At 57.7% G+C, this 17940-nt stretch overlaps 1 protein-coding gene across 1 annotated transcript; it reads left to right on the forward strand.

Annotated features, from left to right (window-relative positions):
• Nucleotides 1-313: 313 nt before the first annotated feature.
• GAREM2 (GRB2 associated regulator of MAPK1 subtype 2) lies at nucleotides 314-16025 on the forward strand. The gene is made up of 6 exons (XM_065927206.1): nucleotides 314-425; nucleotides 3356-3496; nucleotides 9872-10002; nucleotides 10938-11996; nucleotides 12937-13100; nucleotides 13617-16025. Exons 1-6 carry the CDS (start codon nucleotides 314-316, stop codon nucleotides 14638-14640), a joined length of 2631 nt encoding a protein of 876 aa, XP_065783278.1. The 3' UTR covers nucleotides 14641-16025.
• The last annotated feature ends 1915 nt before the right edge of the window (nucleotides 16026-17940 follow it).

Below are 17940 nucleotides of genomic sequence, written 5' to 3' on the forward strand. Positions count from 1 at the left end.
CGTCCTCGATTACCCTCCGGGCGCCCGCCTGGGGTCGCCGGTCCCCGGTTGTCACCTGGACGCTCGGGGAGGGGGCGAGGGAACCGGGCGGGAGGGGAGGCGGGACCTGGAGGCCGGGGGGTGGGGCGAGGGGCGGGTGGCGGGGGCCGGCGCCCCGCGGGGAGGCCGGCCACGTGACGCCCGCAGCCCCGGGCCGGGCGGCCAGGCGGGGAGCGCCGCTGCGGCCCCAGGAGGTGGCGGCGGGCGCGGGAGCCCGGGCCGCGCGGGACTGGTCGTCGGGGCCCCGGGACGGCGGCCCCGGGGCTCCCATGCCATGGAGAAGCTGGCGGCCGGGCTGGCCGGCCTGCGCTGGAGCATGGGCGCCTTCCCGCTGGACCTCATCGTCAGCCGCTGCCGCTTGCCCACGCTCGCCTGCCTCGGGCCAGGTACCGGGGATGCTGGGGAGAGGGGCCGCAGGGGGCTCTCCCGGCAGGTGCCAGCGGGGCCGTGAGGATGCGGCCCCTGCCCTCCTGCTCCTCCGCGCGGACCTCGCTCTGTTCCCGGCGCGCCTCCCCGGAGACCCGGGGTCCGGAAACCGAGGGGATGCCTCCTCCCGGGCCCCGCGGACGGGCACAGGGACAGAAACCTGGGACCGGGACTGGAGCCGGGCCCCGGAGAGAGCTCTCCGGCCCAGATGGACCCCGGAGCCTGGCGGAGCCACCCAGCCCGTCCCGTCGGTGCACCCCCTTCTCTCGCCGCCCTCGGACCCCCGTCCGGGCCGCGCCCCCTCCATCTCTTTGTCTAGGGCCTCTCACCTCGATCCTCCCGCATCCCTGGGCCTCGGACTCTTGTCTTCACGCTGCCGCCGCCCCCTACCCTCACCCCACGTCTTGGGACTCTTCTTGCACCCTCCTTTCGTGGCCCGGGGGTGGTGGGCAGCCTCCGCTCCCCGCGGACCGGCAGGCCACTTCTGGGCCTGAAGGAGGGAGTCCTCCCTCCCGGCGCGCCCCCAAGCCCCCCACCCCCAATCCCCGGCCCTTCCCATATCTTGCTCCACTTCTCATTAGGGTCCCGGGGGCCCAGGTTGCTCTGCTGATGCTTGGGGGCCCGAGAGGGGTGCCGGAGGCTGCCCAGAGCAAGGGGACCGTTTCAGGAAAAGGGGGCCGCTTGGCTGGGGGAGGGGCGGGAGCCGGGGCTGGCAGCCAGGCCGGGGGTTTTGTGTGTGAGAAGAATAGGGGTTTGGCCCGCGTTGGCACACTCGCTTCCCTGAATGCTAATGCGGCCCGCGGCTTCAGGCTTGTCTCCTCTCCGCGGGGGCCGGGAGCCGCTCCTCCGACCCGCCGCGGCCGGGAGTGGGCACAGAGAGTGTCAGCGTGTCCAGGAGCGGGCTCCGTGAAGGATCTAAGCCGGGGCCGTCGGGCAGGGGTGCCTGGCGGTCCAGTGTCTTGTTCTTGCCCATCATCAGCGTGTGATGCTAATGTCAACAGCAGAGCTGTGTGTGTGTCTGCGTGTGAATGGAATATGCTGATCCTAGGTCGTGCCTGGCCACTTTCCCACACATCCGCTTTGGCATCTCCCCCTCCTGGGGGTCTTTTTTTGAGGACAGGCAGGCCTCCTTTGGGCTCCCTTGACCTCTGGCCCCCTTGTCTTGTCTCCTGCTGTGCACCCGTTATAATGGTCAGTTTATTGTCCTCCTACTGGGCTGCGGGCTCCTTGAGGTAGGGCATCCTGCCTAACAAAGATTATGGAAGGATTGAATGAATGAACGAAGGCATGAGCAACTGGTATAATGGCCCAGCCGTCAGTCTGTGACAGTGGTGGCTATAGCTGTGGTCACCTTTTGTTATCAAAATTGTGAGTTGTGAATATGTGATCAAAAGTATGTCTTGGCCCGTGGATTAGTGGGACTGTGAGACTGAGTTGCGTCATAGGGGTGACAAGCCCCTATCGCTGTGATCTAGGTGGCTGTGTTGACTCCACTGTTGGTGACCTTGATCCATGGTTGGTTTGTATCCTGTGTGGCTGTGGCCTGCATCCCTTGGAAGGGCAGGCTGGGGCTTAAGAGACCTCTAAGAGGAGGTTTTGGAGTAGGAGAGCTTTCTCTGCCCCAGGTGAGGAGTTGAGGGGAAAGCCCCACACCTCCAACCACATATACACATACACGTGATGAGAGCACCTCCTTGCAGGTCCTGAACACCCCCTCCCCTCCCCCCATCAAATGCACACACTTCAGGGAGTCCCCAGCCATCAGAGTAAACCATTTCCCATTTGGTTGGGTGGCAGAAATTTATTAAGTTGTGTTGGAGGGAGCGTCCCCCACCCCCACCCTACCCACCAGCTGCATCCAGGAGACGGCTCCAAGGCCTCCTGGAAGCTGGGCCAGCCTCCTGCTCTCCTGGAAACTGTTGCTGGGGTTGGAGCCTCTGGGGCCCGGGCCCCTCCCAACACCTTTGCCCCAGTGCAGCTTCCCCCAGGACTATTCCCCTCCCCTTCTAAATCCGCACCCCCCCCCACCTCCTCTGGCCTTCATCACTGTGTCCCACAAACTGGGAGGTGAAGGACTCTGGGAGGGAATGCCAAGAAGCAGCTTCTCTGAGGTGGGGCCAGGGGGTATCTGAGACCCCAAAGGTTCTCTCTCCTTTGGGGTCCCTTTGGATGAAGAAGCCTGTCTGTAGCAGTGGGCGAGAAGGAAGGGGTTGCCCAAGGGAGCCGTGAATCAGCTCCTCTAAGCCCTGCTATTCTGACCTGAGTGACCCACAGCTCTGGGCTCCACAATGGACGACCCCTTCTCAGCCCTCTCTGGGCCCCCAACAAGGCCCTCCTTTCTTGGCCCAAGAGCTGACTCGGGGCTGAGAATTCTGCTGGTGTGAGTTGTGGTTCTGAGGTCCAGCCCAAGTGTCTGCTGCTCAGTGCTGTCTCCCATCCTCCCTGCTGCCCCTCTCCCGCCTCAACTAGTTTGCTGCCCCTTCTGCGAGAGCTCAGACTGCCTCCATTCAGTGCCTCAAACTGGGCCCGTATCCTCTGTTCACATCTCTCCCCACCTCCCTCCCCCTGGACCTGAGGGCTCCTGGAGGGCAGGGGCTGGCTTGTCCGCTGGGAGCAGTGGGAGTCCAGTAGAATGATAAATGCAGGATGGAGGCTGGGTTGGTTGCTGGGGCCCCATTGGAAGCCTGAGCCCTGAGAGACGGGGCCTGATTCAGCCCCGAGGTCACAGCTGGCAGCCCCCTGTCCCTGGAGCATTGCTGGCCTGGACAGAGATCATGGGGAACTGTCCTTGGGCGGTGTCTTGGTGAGGAGGTCACCCTGTCTGTTCTCTTTGCCCCTCCTAATGTTCTCTTTTTTGTCCTCCCTCCTCTGTCCTCCTGCCCCCTCCCAGGGGAGTATGCCGAGGGCGTCAGTGAGCGAGACATCCTGCTCATTCATTCCTGCCGCCAGTGGACCACGGTGACAGCCCACACCCTGGAGGAGGGCCACTACGTCATCGGGCCCAAGATTGACATCCCCCTGCAGTACCCAGGTGTGCCCAGCCAGGGACAGATGGCACAGAGCCAGTGGGAGATGTAGGCAGGGGGATGGGGTGCAGGAAGTCTTGGGAACTGGATGTTGGTGACTGGCTTTTCCTTAGAGCTGCAGGGATGAGTGAGGTCATGGCTGATGAGCCAGGCGGGCGGCGGGGGGGGGGGGGGTGGGGGGGGTGGGGGGGGGGGGTGGGCGGGGCAGTGGTGATTAAAGTTAGGGTTAGAGTTAGGGTCCAGTGGTTTTCATACTGTTCTGTGAAGCCCCGGGTTTCTGGTTACAAGCCTTTGATTCCCATTTTAAAGTACATTTGAAACTAATGATTAAAAAAAATCCACACCTTCATATCACTACAAGTCAAACCTTAAACCCTGACTAGAGACGTTTGGTGTGTACCACAATCTGCCTCATTAACCCTTTTTGTACAGACCCTCAAAGAAAATATCTCCTGCCAGGATTCTCTCAGTATTGCGCAACCCAAAGACTTAGAAACAAAGGGATGCCCAGGCTGATTATATGGCTGCATCTGCTAGCGTTAATCCTGTTTTTCTGATGTTTGTGTTAAATTTATTGTTTTCATTGACTTTTTTTTTTAAAAGTCTTTATTGAATTTGTTACAATATTGCTTCTGCTTCATGTTTTGATTTTTTGGCACCAAGGCATGTGAGATCTAAGTTCCCCACCAGGGATCGAACCCATACCCCCTGCACTGAGAAGGCAAAGTCTTAACCACTGACCAGGGAAGTCCCCACTGATTGACTCTTAAGTGAATGTTAAAATTTAAAAACTTTTAATAAAATTATGCTAGAGACCAGGGCTTCCATGGTGGCTCAGTGGTAAAGAAGCCGACTGCCAGTGCAGGAGACCTAGGAGACTTGAGTTCGGTCCCTGGGTCAGGAAGATCCCCTGGAGAAGGAAATGGCATCCCACTCCAGTACTCTTGCCTGGGAAATCCCATGGACAGAGGAGCTTGGTGGGCTACAGTCCAGAGGGGTGCAAAGAGTTGGACACAACTTAGCGACTAAACAACAACAATGAATATTTACTTTGATCTATTTTATATGTGATGCTGATGTCCTAAAGATTTTGTTTAAAGAAAGGATTCTGCCTCTAAAAAAAGAAGCCCTTTGATTTTACACAGGATGGAACAGAAGGCCTAGGAAGGGAAACGACCTGCCCAGAGTCACACGGCTAGTAAGCAGAAGAGCAAGGGCTAGCACCCAGGCATCTCGATTCTTGGGCTAGTGCTTGCTGTTACATCAGGGGTGCAGGGTTGTTGTCCCCTGGATGAAAAGGGTGCAAGACTGGTGGCCATCAGCCCAGAGAGGCCCCTATTTAAGCCCAGGAGCCCACAGCTCCTGTGTATCAACATGTGCTGCTTTACAGACACTGGGCAGAGCTTTGCCACCATCACAGCCTCACAGCAACCCTGTGAGGAAGTCTCAGAGATCCAGGAGTTAGGAGTTAGGTCAGTTCTGTTTTAACTGCTGCCCACCCCCAAACAGGGCTTCCTTGGTGGCTCAGATAGTGAAGAATCCGCCTGCAATGTGGGAGACCTGGTTTCAATCCCTGGGTTGGGAAGATCCCCTGGAGAAGGGAATGGCAACTTACTCCAGTATTGTTGCCTGGAGAATTCCATGGACAGAAGAGCCTGGCAGGCTACATACCATGGGGTTGCAAAGAGACTGACTTTTACTTTCACCCTGCAACAAAGGTTGGAATCCTTGGAGCTGGGAAGGCTCCCAGCCCCTTCCTCACAGGTCTGCTGTTCCCCCTCTGGCCCTGCCTGGTTCTCCCCTGAGTCAGTGGGACAGAACCAAACCCTTTACAGGGCTTCTGCTTTTTACAACACCCTGTGAACTTGTATTCCTGCAGTCCCCACACCCCATTTTGAAGATGAGGAAACTCAAGTATCTTTCTGACCTGGGGTTCTGTCCTGGGGTCCCTGGGAAGGCCTGCCCAAGCTAGAAACTTCCCAGCCTGGGTATTTGGCATTGGTCCAGGGAAAAGTCCAGGTCATCTCATTGGGACAAAAAAACAAAGACTGGGGGAGTTCCCTGGTGCTCCAGTGGTTAAGACTCTGCCCTTCCACTGCAGGGGGCGCGGGTTCCATCCCTGGTCGGGAAAAAAGATCCCGCTGCCAAAAAAAAACCCCCGAAACAAATCAGGAAAACCGAGATTCAGAGCCTCCTAGGGAACTGTGGGTCCACGGGGCTCCTGGCTCTTTCCCCCCATCGCTTTTGGTGGCCCCTTGACTGTCTGTGTATGGCGGTGATCATGGGGTGACAGCTGGCTAGCCGTGGTTTCGCATCCCTGACCCATCTTTCCATTGGGCTGCTCGCGCCCCGCCTGGTGGGGGGTGGGTAGGGAGGCCGAAGCCCCCTAGGAGGGGGAGGGGTCGCCGGCAGGTTAACGAGGAAGCTCTGAGTGCACAGCCCGACGCTGGTTCCTCCTAATGAATTAGTAATAGCGCGGGCTGGCGCGCGGGCGGGGGCGGAGGCTGCGGACCACGGCGAGAGCCGCCGCGGTGGGCGGGGTGGGGTGGGGTGCAGGCCAAGGTTCACCGCCGTGGGAGGCAGGGAGACTGGCCTTCTCCAGGGTCACTCCCCCAGCAACTCCCCGCCTTGCTCCCTGCTCCGGCGGCGGACCCTGCGGAGCACCGCGTGAGCCAAGTTGTATGATTCCATTTTACCGATGGGAAAACCGAAGCCTGTAGGGATTAAATAATTTGCGCAACACCATACAGGTGGCACCAGGTCTGTCCGACTCTCAAGTCTGTGCATTTACCCACCATTCTTTAAGGAGCATCTGCTCTGGGTCAGGTGCTTTGGGAGTCCCGGGCAGGGCGGAGGGGCAGGCCAGGGTGGGGCACTTCCCTAGAGCCGCGGGGGTCGAGGGAGAAGACCTCGTGTCTCTTGTAGGGGGAAGGCAGGAGAGGAAGCTGCCCCCAGTGGGGCTGCAGAGGGAGGAGAAGGCTTCCCGGGGCCAAAGCATCACTCCCCAGAGGTCTTCTTTCCTTCCTCCCGGCAGTGATGACCGGTGCTGGGCTCAGGCTGCGGCGGAGGGGGTGGTGCTGGCTACCATGGTTACATCGATCTTCCCTGCCACATCCTCCCCCAGCTCTAGCCCTGACTTGGCTCCAACTCTCCCCACAGGGGGCAGTGGGCATTTCTCCCTGCCTGGCTGCTTGGAATTGGTGGTGGTGGTGGGAGTGGTGGGGGTTGTGTGTGGATATGGGGGCGGCGACTGGATGAGGGAAGGGGTGGTGCCACTCTTGGATGGTGGCAGACCTGTGATTCCTCACCCGCTGGGTCCCCTCCCCAGGGTATCCTTGCTGCCCTCCAGGGCTGTGGCTCATCTGAGTCCTCTTCCCACCAGGGTCTCAGAGTGGTTGGAGCAGGGTGCGGGGTAGGGATGGGGTGCATTCCCTCTGGGTTTCTCTGGGCATTTCCCCCTCTCTTGGTTCTCCCTTTTCCTGCTCTTAGATGTTGACGCTGCAGGCGCTGCCCCGGACCCTCTGCTCTGCACCCCTGCATTAGGACGTGGGTGTCTCCATCTGGGTTCTGGTTGGGCTTTGAAACCACCACATCCCCCATGCTGTATATACAATGCTGTGTGTGTTCCTGCTAGGAGTACACTGTGGGATTTCTCTGGGAAGGGGGTCTCCGATGGGTCAGGATCCTCTTTTCTTCCTCTTCCCTGAGCTATCTGGCCTGCCCCACAGCTGACACTGCCTGCTGTGGGCCGCTGATCTTCTGTTACTTCTGACTGCACGTCCCCAAGCCCTGCGCCCACACGCTCACCTGCCTGCCCGAGGAGCACCCCCTGCAGGGCCTCATTTGGCCTCCCCAGTTTGGCCCATGCTCCTGATAGCTTACGGTGCGCGGTGTCGGGTTCATGCTCTCCGAAGAAGATCTAGCCCTGGGACTAGGGACCAGGCTTGATCACTCAAGAGCTTTTGTATAGCAGAGTTTTATTGAAGTATGCCAAGGGACAGAGAAAGCTTCTGACATAGACATCAGAAGGGGGATAGAGAGGGCCCCCCTCACTAGTGTTAGCAAGGGAGTTATGTACTTTTTAAAATTAGTTATTATAATAAATCAAAAGCATGGCTCAAGGTTGTAAAGATCTTACTAGACCCACTCCCATAATGTACATTTTAAGATAACAGGATTAGCCAGAAGGTTTTTCAGGAAGGAGAAACTGTCTTCAAGCAGGATATATTGTTGTCGTATAATCCTTAGTACAGAGTTTCAACTGAGTTGTTTGTTGTGTAATCATCAGCTCCAGGTTTAAAGGAAAAAACGTTTTATGTGACTAAGGAATGTAGAGAAAAAAAAAAGTTTATCCTTTTCTCCTCCTGGAGATCCCCAGACCCCTCTGTCCTTGGGGACCCCCGGATTTCTTATCAACCTGCGAAGGAATTGACTCTCTCACTCCCCAACTGGTTCCTTCCAGGGTCCCAGTTTTGGTTAACAGCTCTGCTGTCTCCATTTCTGACCAGGCTGGTAGCTGGAACCCCTTCCTCCCTCACCACTCAGCAGTCACTGCAGTCTGATGAGGCTTCCTACTGTACCCCTTGTTTTGTTTGTTTTTTGCTCTCCCCTCAGCTGATGTCCCTGCTTTTTTCCAGAACTCGTTACTGGGTTATTTACCTAAGTGTACCTGTTATCTTTATAGAGTTCACCTTTGATCCTGGTCTTTCTTTGCTCAGAACACACCAGTTGGTTTCATTCTTATGGAATGAAGTCCTACCATATGGCATTCAGAGCTTTTCATAGACCAGTCACTATCTGCTTCACCTCGTCATCGCCCCCCTCAAATCTTACTCTCCAGGCAAACTCACCACGTTGGGCAGACAGTTTGCTTCTGTGACCATGTGTCTTGACTCATGCCGTTTCTTCTGTGTGGAATGTTCAATCTGTAAAATTCATTCTTATGATCCCCCCACACTGCCAGGCAGATTTCCCCCAACTTGGTGGTCGCCTCGTCTTTTGTTGAGTCTGTTGTAGCCATCCTGCCATCCCGTCACACCCTGCCATCACATACTGTATCTGGATTTGATATCTTGAGGGCAGATCATATCTTACCCAGATCTGCCCCCCTCATTGGGCCTAGGCTAGTGTCTGGCACACAGTAGGTGCTCTATAAATGCTTGTGGAATGAATAAATGAATGTAATAGGCAGCAACTACCAGAATCACTGCAGAAGTTAGAGTCACCTTGTCTTCTCTCAGTCTATACAAGACTGTCTCCCTCCAGTGTAAGGCCTAAAAAGAGGCCAGATGCCAGCCTGGTTCACAGCCTGTCTTTGTGCTCATGTAAGTGGGCACATGGGTCTTCCCAGGTGACTCCGTGGTAAAAAATCTGCTTGCTAATGCAGGAAACATGGATTCCATCCCTGGGTCAGGCAGATCCCCTGGAGGAGGCCGTGGCCACCCACTGTAGTATTCTTGCCTGGGAAATCCCATGGACAGAGGTGCCTGGTGGGCTACAGTCCATGGGGCTGCAAAAGAGGTGGGGATGACTTAGCAACTAAACAACAACAACAAGGTGGGCACATAAATGGTATGTGGCCAGTGAGGTCAGACAGTTAACACAGAGGGGTGTCAGCATTACAGATTAGCATCATTCTTTAAAGCTTGTGTCTTTTGGGGGCGTCTCCTGAGCCAGTGGAAACACAGCCTTGGACTGCAGGTCAGGAAGACATCTGAGGGAGGCAGCTTGCTGGGCTCAGATCTGAGGCCTCTGGGACAGTGGGGCTGGATGCTGGACCACAGCAGGCTTTGGGAACAGACCAGGAGTCAGAGTGGCTCTCCTTGGGTCTCCAAAGCCTGGGGCTCGGCCCTGGTTTGCCCATTGCTTCAGTGTGGGTTAGCAATCTAAAGCTAACACAGGAGGCCAGATTCAGACAGGGCCTGCAAACATCTGCTCCAGTTTCTTCAGATGAGGATTCAAAACCCCCGAGAGGGGAAGGGATTTGTCTGGGTCATAGCAAATCAGAGTGGGGCTGGGACCAAGCTAGGCATTACCATCCCCAATGCCACACTAATGTTGGTGTTCAAGTGTTTGGGTACCAGTTTGCCCTTGGGTTTCTCTAGGCAGACACCTGCTGGCCTTGTCACACACCCACTAACTCTCCACTGGGTGAGGGCTGTGCTCTATTTGCTAGGAATCTGTGCTCACCTCCCTGCTGAGTCTTGAACCAGCTGACCAGCTTCCACTAGTGCAAACCTGCCCTTCTGTCCACCTGAGTTCCAGAAGGACTGGCTGACACGAGGGGTGAAAGGTGTGGGGACCAGGAGGCCTCTCAGGATGCAGGCTAGGCTTCCCAGCAAGTAGGCCCACCCTAGCAGCCTGCGTTCCCTCCTGTGCAGGGAAGTTCAAGCTCCTGGAGCAGGCCCGGGATGTTCGGGAGCCAGTGAGGTACTTCAGCAGCGTGGAGGAGGTGGCCAGCGTCTTTCCTGATCGCATCTTTGTGATGGAAGCCATCACCTTCAGTGTCAAGGTCAGTCCTTTCTGCACCGGACATGGTGCCCCCAGGTTCCATTATCCTCAGGCACAAGCCTGACCGTGGTTGGAGGGTTCCCGTTAGGTTCTGAGAGGTAGAAGTGTCACAGTGTGGCTTCTGGTAGCCCCCTGAAAGCCTTTGGCTAGGTGTATGAACTTCCTGGAACTGGGCCCAAGAACTTCCTGCAAAAGGTGGGGAAGCAGGAAGTGTGTGTGGAGGTATGTGTGTGGAGGTTCATGCCTTGACTTGGCGATCTTTCAGGGCAGCCATCCTAGTATCTACTGGTGGGGATGGTAGCTGTGGAGACATAGAGTGCAAACAGTCCCCCACTTAATGTACAGATAGCTCTTCACTATTTACAACCCCTTTTCTTATTCATCAATTCATTCCTCTTCAGAGTAGTCTTGTTGAATAGGTGGAGGATTATTATTGCCCAATTGTAAAAAATGATACAAGTGTTGCTGTATATTGAATATTTTCAAAGTATTTCAGTATACATAGAGTCTATTTAGGGCTTTCCTGGCGGCTCAGATGGTAATGAATCTGCCTGCAATGTGGGAGACCCAGTTAGGTCCCTGAAGAAAATGGCAACCCACTCCAGTATTCTTGCCTGGGAAATCCCATGGACAGAGGAGCCTGGCAGGCTACAGTTCATGGAGTCACAAAGAGTCAGACATGGCTGAGCGATTAACACTTACTTTATAGTCTATTTAATCCTTACAGCACTTCTTATAGCAAATAAAATAATTATGTTTCCAAGAGGTAACTCTGAGGCTGCACCACCATGACCACGTGGCCTCTACAGAATGCATGCCCTCAGTCCAGTGCTCTTGATCTTGGGAAAGCCCCAAGAGGAGGGTTGCCCTCCTGGGTCCCGGGACTGGCTTTCCCTCGGCTGGGCTAAGGCCTCTCTCTGTTTCTGGGACCCCCAGGTGGTGTCAGGGGAGTTCAGCGAGGACAGCGAGGTGTACAACTTCACGCTGCACGCGGGCGATGAGCTCACTCTCATGGGCCAGGCGGAGATCCTGTGCGCCAAGACCACCAAGGAGCGCTCCCGCTTCACAACCCTGCTGCGCAAGTTGGGCCGGGCTGGGGCGCTGGCCGGGGTGGGCGGCGGCGGCGGCGGTGGCGGCGGCCCGGGGGGCGCGGGGGCCGCGGGTGGCGGCGGGGGCGCCAGGCCCATCAAAGGCAAGATGCCCTGCCTAATCTGCATGAACCACCGCACCAACGAAAGCCTGAGCCTACCCTTCCAGTGCCAGGGCCGCTTCAGCACGCGCAGCCCGCTGGAGCTGCAGATGCAGGAGGGCGAGCACACGGTGCGCGCCATTATCGAGCGCGTGCGGCTCCCGGTGAACGTGCTGGTGCCCAGCCGGCCACCCCGCAATCCCTATGACCTGCACCCGGTGCGGGAGGGCCACTGCTACAAGCTGGTCAGCATCATCTCCAAGACAGTGGTGCTGGGGCTGGCGCTGCGCCGCGAGGGCCCGGCGCCGCTGCACTTCCTGCTGCTCACCAACACGCCGCGCTTCGCATTGCCGCAGGGCCTCCTGGCCGGGGACCCGCGCGTCGAGCGCCTGGTGCGCGACAGCGCCTCCTACTGTCGCGAGCGCTTCGACCCCGACGAGTACTCGACCGCAGTGCGCGAGGCGCCAGCCGAGCTGGCCGACGACTGCGCCAGCCCGCGCCGCGCGCGCCTCTGCCTGCCCGCGCCCCCGCGCGCCCTCGTGCCCGCCCGCGCCCCCGGCCCCGGCCCACCGGGCGACGGCGACCAGGAGTACGTGATCCCCGACTGGGCCGGCGGGCCGGAGCCCGCCGCGCCGCCCGCCGAGATCCCCTACGAGGAGCTGTGGACGCACCAGGCGGCCGAGGGCCTAGCCGAGAGCAGGACCCGGCCGCTCCCAGGGCCCGATCTCATCTCCTTCGGAGCCGCCGGGCCGCCCCGCCTGGAGCCCGAGGCGGCGCCGCCTCCCGTGCCTCCCAAATCCGAGGCGGTGAGTGGACGCGGTGGAGGCGAGGAGGGTGGGAGGCCGGCCGCTGAGCTCTGGGGCCCGGCCTTCCGGGGAGGTGGCCAGCCAGGGGGCAGGGTTTGGGTTTGGAAAGCTCGTTCTCCTGGGCCCCTGCCTTGGCATCGCGGTCTCCAGTCCCCGAGGTGTGCGACAGAGGGCGGCCAGAGGTGGGCAGGGGGAGAAAAAAAAGAGGAAAGAGACGCAGGCGCTTTTGTAGGAAGGGGTACCAGGGACAGTAGCCTTGGCAGTTGTGGTACAAAGATACCAGCAGGTCCCTAGCCTCGTAGAGTATGGGATGAGCCTAGAACAGCGTTACCCAGAAGGTTCCACAGAACAAAGGCTCCTTTAAGTTGTCTGGTGAAAAGAAGGGGCTAGGGTAAAGAAAGGTTAGAAAATATAGTCTGTGATTTCAGCTCTCTCCATCCTCACTGGAGCCACAGAGTATCCATTATAATAAAGGCTCTGAGAAGTCCTGCAGGTCAGATACCCATTTATCTGGGTTTAACACAGAAGTTTCCAACAGAGCTTGTCTACAGACTATGGACAGCACCTATTAATGTCCCATGGAGTCCGTAAGAAAGGGATCCAGATGGCAGATACTTTTCCTTCTGTTCTTCTCATTACACCTTTTTATTCTTTCTCTCCTTTTCCTTGAGGAAGGAATATGTCTCCTTAACTTGTTGTTGTTGTTTGTTTTGTCTACTTCTCTCTTTTTTCTTACATTCATGGTGGATTTCGAAGGCCACAGGAGACAGTTGTGCGTGTTGTGGACTCTTGATGAGTCTGACAGGCTGGAGATGACGAGAAGGGGTGGGGTGGGTGGCTGAGTAGCAAGGCCGACTTTTGGCAAAGTGGGTCAGTCTCAGGCACCCCCCTGCCCAGCTGCCTGGGGACAGGGGGTGGCATCATGGCCCTGTGCTTGCAGGTGAAGGAGGAGTGCCGCCTGCTCAACGCCCCTCCTGTGCCCCCGCGGGGTGGCAGTGGCCGGCTCTCGGGTAGCCCCCCAGTACCCCCACGCTTCCCTAAGCTGCAGCCCGTCCACTCCCCCAGCTCTAGCCTCTCCTACTACTCCTCGGGCCTCCAGGATGGGTGAGCCCCTCCCTTCCTTCTCTGGGTCCTGGGCCTCCTCAGGTGGATGAAAGCAGGGGAGGGGGACAGGCGAGGGCGGGGAGGGGAGCCAGTGTGAGGAAGAGGAAGACCGCAGACCCTGGGGCTTGGAGGGTGCATGTTGCTGAAAACCTGAGGGAGGGGCCCTTGGGGTCTGGGGCTTCCTGCCTCAGTTGGCTGCTTACCTAGATGATGATGACTGTGTGGGAGTGTGGCTCTCTTTCCTTCCAGACTGACATCTACCGCAGGATGGAGTACTCCTTGCCATTGAAAATTTTCTGTGTAGTTCAGTTTAGTTTTTCCTGGAGTGCGGGTTGCCAGAAGGAAGAATAGAGCAATCTCAGCGGGTCTCAGGCCTTGGGGGCTGGGGGCTGGACGGGCCAGCATGGCTGAGATCTCTGTGACCTAGTGGAATGGTGGTTTGTGGTGGCACATGTGTCCCTATCACGTTTCCCTCTTGCTCTGCTTACCCGTCTGTGTCTGTCTTTCTGTCCGTAGGGCGGGGTCCCGAAGTGGCAGTGGCTCTCCATCACCCGACGCCTACTCCCTCTATTGCTACCCCTGTACCTGGGGAGACTGCAAGGTGGGCGAGTCCTCCAGCCGTCCACCCCCAGGCCCCCTGCCCTCAACCACGCAGCCCAGCCAGGCCTCCCGGGCCCTTGTGGAGCCCCTGAGTGGTCGAGCTGCCTCCCTCCTGGGGGCCGACACCCCCGCCAAGACCTACCACGGCTGCCCACCTCCATTCAAGCCCTCCCACCCCCAGAAACGCTTTGCTCCGTTTGGAGCTCTTAACCCCTTTTCTGGGCCTGCCTACCCCACGGGCCCTTCAGCGGCCTCCTCTTCCGGGCCTGCAGCTGCCTCAGGTCCCCTGGCTACCTCCAGCCCCGCTTACTCCCCAGGCCTGGGCTCTCCAGGCCAGGCCTACTCGGCAGCTTCCGCCTCCTCCTGCCCCACCTCCTCCTCCTCCTCCTCTGAGTGGCAGGAACCCTCCCTGGAGCCCTTCGACCCCTTTGAGCTGGGCCGGGGCAGTTCTCCAGAGCCTGAACTGCTGCGCTGTCAGGAGCCCAGAGCCGTGGGGGCACCTGGGCCAGGCCTCTCGCCACTTGGACCCCCCAAGGCCTTTGAGCCCGAAAGCTTGGTGTTGCGGCAGGGCCCTGCCCCACTGTCACCGGCGGCCCCGCAGGGCCCCGAGGCCGGTGGAGCGCGACTCCTTCTCACCCAGGGGCGCCTCGAAGGGCCTCCTGCCAGTCCCCGGGATGGGGCCACGGCCTGGGGAGGCCGAGAAGCCGCCTCCTGGCAGCCCCCCGCTGACCTGTCTGCACTCTCCCTGGAGGAGGTCTCCCGAAGTCTACGTTTCATCGGGCTCTCAGAGGATGTGGTCAGCTTCTTTGCCCGAGAGCGCATTGACGGCAGCATCTTCGTGCAGCTCAGTGAGGACATCCTGGCAGATGACTTCCGCCTGACCAAGCTGCAGGTCAAGAAGATCATGCAGTTCATCAAAGGCTGGCGGCCCAAGATCTGACCTTCTGGCTTGGGGCCGCCTGACTGGAATTTTGGCCCGGAACCACCCCCCACCCTACGCCCCGGGGGGCCAGCCCTGGGTCTGCAGGGGGCCAGGCCTCCCCAAGGCAGGGCCTGCCGCAGGGAGAGTCTCTGCCCGAACTGCGGCTGCTCAGCAGTCACAGAGAGTGAATCCAGGGGAGGCGCGCTGGGAAACGGGGTTCTCTGGGCCAGACCCCTGCATGCCTCTTGCCTCTGAGTGTGCAGAGTAGGTGAGGGAGCGGCTGAAGGCACCAGTGAACAGGGTGCCCTGGGCTGTGATTCCCATGCGGCAGCCAGAAGCTGGCTTTTGTGGTGACCTAACAGCTCCCTCCCCCCTGCTGTGGAGCGCCCCCCCACCCCCCCCAGCTTGCGCTCAGTCCACAGCTTGTAGGTGCAGGCCGGAGACGAAGACGACGGCCCCCCATTGAAGCACAGATTCCCCAAGTGCCCGCTGTCCTCTGTGGACTCTGCTCCAAGCTGCCTCAGACAGAGGGCCAATTTCTGTATCTCTGGGATGCCCTCTTTACCCCCTATCCCCGCCCCTGCCCCCCGCTCCACCATGTGCTGGGTCCCTGGCCCTGAACACAGGTGTATCGCGTACAAGCCTGAGCCACCGCGCCGCAGAGCTCCACCTGTGGGCTCTGGTTCTTGGGTGATGCCTTTGGAAGGCCACAGCCCTGCCCTTGACCCACTTACCTGGTGAGGGAGGCAGTTGTTCCCCCATGTTTCCAGCGCTCTGGCCTCTGCCCCAATCTGGCTGTATCTAGCCCTCCATCCTACCTGTTGCGTCCAGTCCATGACGACTCTATGGAAGGGCAGGTGATTCTAAGGGCAGCTGCACCCTGATTCTCGAGGTGGGTGGCCTTCAATCACTCCCACTGGTCTCCTGCCCCATCCCTTGACTCCTGCAAACACCTGGTGTCCTTCCCTGGTTTTCTGTCACTGGCGCAGGTGGCTTGGGAAAACCTACGTTTATCCTCCTGGAGCTCAGCCCTCCTGCACTTGTTCACCTGCATCCAAGCAGATCTTTGTGCCCTGAATCCTGAGCATGGCCATCTGCCAGCACCCAGAGCAGGTTGGCTGTCATGTCCAACCACCCATCCCCCAAGCTCTTCTCTGTCTCACTTACCAGAAGCACACTAATTCTCCTAGTGTCAGGCCCAGGGGTATCAGCCTTCTCGTCTGCCTTATCTAGATATTTATTGCCTGTTTTTCTATCTTAAGAGTAGAGAAGCCGTGCCAGTGCTCAGGCCCTGAGCAGGCTGTCTCAGCATGGAGGGGAATCAAAGCAGAGCACAGAGACTGGGATGCTGAGATGTTGCGTTTCCTTGCCGATCACTTAGTGAGTCCTTGAGGGCTAGTGAAATAAATGCTAGACCCCTGAAGAGTAGTGTGAGTGGAACTGTGTTCTTTCAGAGGGCCATAGGGACCGACTGGCATGATGTCTGTGCCCTTGGGCAGGGGAGGACCTTGGGAATGGTTATGCACATGGCCCACTTGTTCCTCAGAGGTAGCTGATACAGCGGCCCTCATTCCTTTCTGAAAACCCCTCACCTGTTCCAAAACTATTAAGAACCTTCAGTTCCCATTAATGTTTCAGCATAATTCAATACACCTCCCTAGGGCTGCTGGGGCTTCCCTGGTAGCTCAGCTGGTAAAAAAATCTGCCCGCAATGCAGGAGACCCTGGTTCAATTCCTGGGTCTGGAAGCTCCCCTGGAGAAGGGATAGGCTACCCATACTGTGGTATTGGGCTTCCCTGGTTGCTTAGGCGGTAAAGAATTCGCCTACAAAGTGGGAGACCTGGGTTCGAAAGGTCCTCTGGAGACGGAAATGGATCCACTCCAGTATTCTTGCCTGGGAAATCCCATCGACAGAGGAGCCTGGCGGGCTATAGTCCATGGGGTCGCAGAGTCGGACACAACTAAGCGATTAAGCAGCACAGTTAGGGCTGCTGGGTGGAAAGATCATACTTCAGAGCCCCATGTTCCTACCCAGGTTTAATTTCCTGTCTTGTCCAAATGCCTGCCTTAAGGCTGCTCAGAGCCCTGCCCCAACACCGCCACCCCCACCCCTGGAAGCCTGTTATTGGCCTTGGTGTAGAGGATCAGTTCTCTACCTTCTGTGGGTCACCTGAAAACTCCAACTCAGAGATGCCCTGGTGTTAAGAGTCTGGCTCCCTAGCAGCCAACTGTTGAGTGTTGAGTAGAGCTGGGGCTGAGCTCCCCGCTTGCTGGTCCCCACAGCAGAACTGGGACCATGGGGGGGCAATACTGAAGTGCTCACAGCTGGAGCAGAGGTAGGAGGCATTGGTGACATCTTCAAGTCAGGGTGGTGCAGTGTGATGGGACCTGAATTATGATTCTATACATTCAGTGAATCCTTCTGCCAGACCCAGAGAGGAGCCCCAGAGCTGTTTACCTGGACTGGGCACTGTTTCTGCCAGAATACAAGTGCAGGAATTTACTCCACCAGAAGGCAGAGGGCGGGGAAGAGTGGAGGTGTCAGTAGACTGCAGGTGGTGGTGGGTCACGCAACTGATCACTGGGCATTGTCCACCTTCTGTGCTCTGGGGCAGCTGAGATGTGCAGGATGCACTGACCAGAAAAGCGTTACCTTCTCTGCCTAATGCAGAGGATGAGAGGGTTGGATAGCATCACCGATTCAAAGGACATGAACTTGGGCAAACTCCGGGAGACAGGGAGAGGGAGGCCTGGCATTCTGCAATCCGTGGGGTCACAAAGAGTCCAACACGTTCAGCCCAGCTGAACAACTGCCTACTATCAACGTTCCATAAACATTCTGAGTATGCACACGAACGAGTTACACCAAGAAAAGAACTGGGTAAAACTGTCCACCGAGGATATGCAGTTTGGGAAAAGGAGTCTCTCTTACACGCTGGCCCTCCATAACTCTCCTACTCCTTGGTTTAGCCAGGACTCTTCCCCGCTGTAAGCAGAAGCCCAGCCAAAGTCTTTACATGTGCGTGCATGCATGCCAAGTCACTTCAGTTGTGTCCAACTCTTTGTGACCCTATGGATTGTAGCCCACCAGTCTCCTCTTCCTGAGGATTCTCCAGGCAAGAATACTGGAGTGGGTTGCTATGCCCTCCCTCCAGGAGATCTTCCTGACCCAGGGATCAGAGGTCATTCTCCATCACTGCAATTTCTCTCTTAAGGTGCTATTCCAAGCTCCCAACACATTCCTACCCCAGAGCACAGGGCTTTATTCCAGCTCACTTTTTGAAGGTAAGGGGGTTACACCAGACGGGCAATGACAGA

This window comes from Muntiacus reevesi, chromosome 3, assembly GCF_963930625.1.
Source record: "Muntiacus reevesi chromosome 3, mMunRee1.1, whole genome shotgun sequence".
Lineage (NCBI taxonomy): Eukaryota > Metazoa > Chordata > Mammalia > Artiodactyla > Cervidae > Muntiacus > Muntiacus reevesi.

Excerpts from the sequence above, each read along its gene's own strand:
- GAREM2 (XM_065927206.1), top strand. The coding sequence starts at position 314 with ATGGAGAAGCTGGCGGCCGGGCTGGCCGGCCTGCGCTGGAGCATGGGC. Across the intron at positions 3,497-9,871 it reads CATCCCCCTGCAGTACCCAG|GGAAGTTCAAGCTCCTGGAG; the intron begins GTGTGCCCAGCC and ends CCTCCTGTGCAG. Across the intron at positions 10,003-10,937 it reads CCATCACCTTCAGTGTCAAG|GTGGTGTCAGGGGAGTTCAG; the intron begins GTCAGTCCTTTC and ends TGGGACCCCCAG.